This window comes from Mauremys reevesii, linkage group 13, assembly GCF_016161935.1.
Source record: "Mauremys reevesii isolate NIE-2019 linkage group 13, ASM1616193v1, whole genome shotgun sequence".
Classification (NCBI taxonomy): Eukaryota; Metazoa; Chordata; order Testudines; family Geoemydidae; genus Mauremys; species Mauremys reevesii.
Genome location: NC_052635.1, coordinates 11,954,573 through 11,959,211, shown reverse-complemented (window position 1 = coordinate 11,959,211; position 4,639 = coordinate 11,954,573). Strand labels below are relative to the sequence as shown.

General features: G+C 43.9%; 1 protein-coding gene across 1 annotated transcript; it reads right to left on the bottom strand.

The window, feature by feature from the left end:
* Positions 1 to 3,041: 3,041 nt before the first annotated feature.
* LOC120380023 (olfactory receptor 13G1-like) lies at positions 3,042 to 3,983 on the bottom strand. Its single transcript, XM_039497528.1, has one exon. It carries the CDS (start codon positions 3,978 to 3,980, stop codon positions 3,042 to 3,044), a length of 939 nt encoding a protein of 312 aa, XP_039353462.1. The 5' UTR covers positions 3,981 to 3,983.
* Between the last annotated feature and the right edge of the window lie 656 nt (positions 3,984 to 4,639).

Here is a 4,639-nt window from a genome sequence, read left to right as displayed (position 1 = left end):
GAGAGACAGGCAAACCAGCAAAATCCAAAACCAAGTTCTTTATTGCAGCGTGCACACAGACAATAAAGAACAAGCCCGTTCTCCACAGAGAACCAGAACCAGCCCCCCTTTTCTCTTCAATACAGCACAAATTTATATAAGCAAGTTTACATCACAGTTAAAGCATTTAATTGCCTGCGGTTAATTAACAGCACCTGGTGAAGCATTTGATTACAAAATTCATGGCTTTGAGCAGTTCCTGGCGTAGAAGCAGCTTCCTTATCAGTACTGAGAACTTTTTTATCGGCAATTCCCAAGCTTGAGTGCAAGGGGTGGTTTATTCACCCAGCTCCTGCTTGCTGATTTAATTCACCCACCTTCTGAGCCCCCCTTGTTCATGCATCAAGCGTGTGATCACCTTCAGGTCCACTCTAAAGCATCCTATCTATCAGAAGGAACTGGGTGGACTAAATGGACAGTACACCTCTCTATTTGAAGCCTAGCAAGGGGGGTATGTGGATCCTACCTGAAGTTAAAATGAAAAGTAAGGGAGGGGAGGCTTTACTAGAGGACCTGGGCAGCTTCAGATACAGTACAGGAGGATTTCCACTTCTGAGCCATGAAAATAGAAATTGACTTTTTCCTTTCCAGATTTATCTAGTATTCAGAAAGGGAATCTAGCACCTGACATCCAGATTTGAACACCCTCAAAATTCAGGAGTGCTCAAGCTCAATTTGGGCAGCTGTTACTTCATTTCTCCCAAGTCAAATATACTGATCCACTGTAATTTGCTGTAGAAAAAGTAGGAAAAAATTGAGCAACAGATGCTGGGGTCTTCCGAGTGCTAACTAGGACTGGAATTGCTATTTTCAATAGCCATTACCATTTTTTTTTAATTTTGTTTGTTTAATAGGAAGACAGTAATATTGCACTGGCAAATTCCCCATCGAAACAAAGAATGGAACAAAAGAATAATAAAAGGAACTTCAATTTTTCCTTATTTATGTAGGACAGTCTTATAATATGGATCCAGATATCTTCCAATGACACAAGCTGAAAATTGTTCCACTTTACTGCAGTTCTGTAACCGTGCGGGAATCAGTGCTGTGTTCTGTGCACATCCAAAATTCTTACTGAATTCAGAAGTGCCTTGCTTTTGTGACCATCCTACCTGATATTTTCAGCCCTTGTAAGCAAAGCAAGCTTACATTTAGTGATTGGGTGAGAAGCCTCTCAGAAAAAGTTAGGTGCTGTAGGAGGTGTTGCTTATTCACTAGGTAATGTGAGACCTTCCTATTACAACAGTAAACCAGTGCCGCATAGAATGCACTTTGCTCCTTGAGTCTAGAATGGGGTCCTTTGCTTCTATACACAGCCCATTAAATACAATGAAAAGACTCCCACTCACTTCAACAGGCTTTGGATAGAACTGATTATACTCAGGCTAACTCCACTGTCTTCACAGGGTCCTGGTCTCACACCGGGGGGTGGGGGAAGGGGGCATGACAGCTTGTTGCAGAGCTGTTGCTCAGGGACGGGAACCTCCTGGCACCCCAGCCTCCAAAATCATTCAGGCTGCACTTTCTGCACGACTAGGTGCTGGCTGAGGGGGGCATGGGAATTGGTGGCCTCTGCTGCAGGTGATGGGAATCTCAGGTACTTAAAGTCATGGCCTAGAGGAGGGAAGTGCCTAACTCCAGAGTCTGCAGCTGCCTAGGGCCAGCGCTGAGGATTTAGAATCCCTGGTGCTGCAATTGCAAGGTTCAAGCATGCTCAGCCTTGGCATTGCCACCCCTCCTGTGGCTAGTAGCTGCAGCTGGCTAAGGCTGGCCTCTTGCAATTGGCCCCATGGCTGTAGCCAGAGAAGCTACAAGTGGCTCTGTAACTACTGGGGGCCATTAAGCTAGAGCAGCTAAAGACACTGGAGTTAACCTCAAGGAACAGAGGTCACCAGGAGGAAAGGAATGTCAAGAGGAGCAGGGAAAGAGGAAGCAGGTCAGGCTTGCAGAGGGAGATTCCAGCTGGTTGGGAGCATGTCCAAAGTAGAAAGGAAACAAGTATGGGGAGAGGTGGTGGTGATCAGGTAGCAGACTAGCATGTAGATGGGAGCAGAGGGAGAAAGGCTGGTGTCTTCAGATTCCCAAGGGCTAAGTCCTCACTTTGGGGAAATGGTGTTTGCAGGTGGCTTGCTCAAATGGCAGGATGGGGGCTGAGGGAGGGATTTGTCAGAATTGATCAGGTATCTGCTGGCTTTAGAACTTTGAGCTGAGACTAGGACCACATGCCGTGACTGGTGACATAGGGGGGTAGTGGAGACACGGCCATAGAAGGTCTGAATGAGGAAGGAGATAAATCTGTGTGGAGTTTCCCTGATCACTATGAAAGTGCTACTCACTGTGGACACTGGTAAACCCACATGGGTGTACAGCTCAATAAGAAAAACTGGGGGCTGAGGGAGCTGTGTATGGCAATGCATATAGTCACGTAGAGGTGTGTGATCAAAATAAAAAATGTCTCTGAGATTCAGGACCGGAAATACTATGGCACCAATGGCACTGCCACACCAGGCCCACACTCGGAGCCCACAGTGACTACGTAGGGCCCCACAAAAGGTGAATCCGGCCCTGGTGAAGACCGATGCAAAAAATTCATTTAGCTTCTGTAACAGCTTCATCTTCCCAAAATGGACACAGTATTCCAGTAGTGGTCTCAAAAATGCTATGTATAGAGTCAAGTTTACTCTCCTACATGATATTCTACTTTTTATACATCCAAGGATCATGTTAGCCCTCTTTGCCAAAGCATCATGCTAACGTCATGTTGAGGCAATTGCATGTGTTAATCCCTAATATTTTGTCTGAGTCGCTACTTTCAAAGAAAGCATCTCCCAACCTGCATTCTGTTCCCAGATGTATTACAGGTATATCCAGCTTATTATCAACAGCAACAAAAATGTTTTATTCTATCTGAAAAGTAAGTACAATTGCAAGAACTTTCAAGAACAAATCTTTTTCAGTGTATAAATACTATACTGATAAGTACAATAGATAGATAGATAATATTATTCTCTTTGATATAACCGAAGTCTTCTTATCAGTTTCCTGAGGGCTTCTTTGACCTCTTTGTTTCTCAGGGAGTATATGATAGGATTTAGCGCTGGAGTTATAACGGAATATAGGACGGTGATCACTTTGTCTCTGTCTGGAGAGTAGGCCGAGGAAGGGTATATGTAGGTGTAAATGGCTGTGGAGTAGTAAAAGATGACAACTATGAGGTGGGAGGAGCAGGTGGAGAAGGCTTTCTTCTTGCCTTCTGTGGAGCGAATCTTCAAGATAGTTCTCAGAATGAAGTAATAGGACGTTAAAGTTACCACACAGCTGCCCATCCCAAAAACTATGTCAGCCAGAAAAGCCAGGGATTCATTGATGCTGATGTCTGAGCAGGATAGTTTTAGCACTGTTGGCAATTCACAAAAGAAATGATTGATGATATTCGAGTCGCAGAAAGAAAGCTGGAGCACAAATCCAGTGTTGACTGCAGAATTGATCAGTCCTGCTATCCATACACCAGCAATTAACTCAACACAAACCTCCTTCCTCATGATGATGGTGTAATGCAAAGGATGGCAGACAGCAACGTAACGGTCAAAAGCCATGGCAGCAAGGACCAGAACTTCACTTCCCAGAGTCCAAGTGAAGAGATATATCTGTGTAATGCAGCCTAAGAAGGCAATGGTCTTCTTGTGCTCCAGAAGGTTGTGTAGCATTTTGGGAATGGACACTGAGATGGATAAAAGGTTTATCAAGGACAAGTTGATAAGCAAGAAATACATGGGGGTGTGGAGTCTGGCGCTGGTAGTAATAGTGATGATGATGAGGAGGTTTCCAGTGAGGGCTGCCATGTAGATGAAGGTGAATAACACAAAGAGGAACATCTGGTATTCAGGGAGGCTGGAGAGACCCACCAAGATGAACTCTGTGACAGAGGATTGGTTCTTCATTTCCAAATCTCCTCTACTCCTCACCTATTGACATAAATCAGCTCACTGGACCAGACACTCAGCTGATGTAAATTAGTGTCATTCTAAAGAAGACCAGAAGCCAAAGGAAAGAGACTGATTTGCACCAGCTGTGGATCTGGTCCATGGACTCCAATGAAGCTATGTCAGTTTATGCCAGTAGGGCTTCTGGCTAATTGATTTCAATACTGTACACCAATTCATAACAGCTGGACAGCTGGCCTATTGACTTTGAATGACCTAGTATAAATCTTCTAGTAAAATTATTGTGAAATTAGCCTAGGGGAGATAAGAATAAGGCACATTACACCACACATTTTAAAAGTATCCTCATCACAATGAAGGGACTCGAGCGAGTTTCAAGTAGCACTTTGTGGAACAAAGGCCAGAAGAAACCAGTGAGATCATTTAGTCTGATCTCTTGTGTAACACAGGCCACAGAACTCGCCAAAAATAATTCGTAGGGCAAAACTTTTAGGGAAAAGAAAATCTTGATTTAAAATTTGCCAGTTATGGAGAATCCACTCCAACCCCTGGGAAATCATCTCTGTGGTTATTACCGTCATTGCTAAAAAAAATTACTCCTTTTTTCCATTTTAAATCAGTCATCTCCATCCACTTAAGTGTGTAGTAATTCATCA

What these genes read in the sequence shown, in the direction of transcription:
- LOC120380023 (XM_039497528.1), bottom strand. Translation starts at nt 3,980, where the DNA reads ATGAAGAACCAATCCTCTGTCACAGAGTTCATCTTGGTGGGTCTCTCC.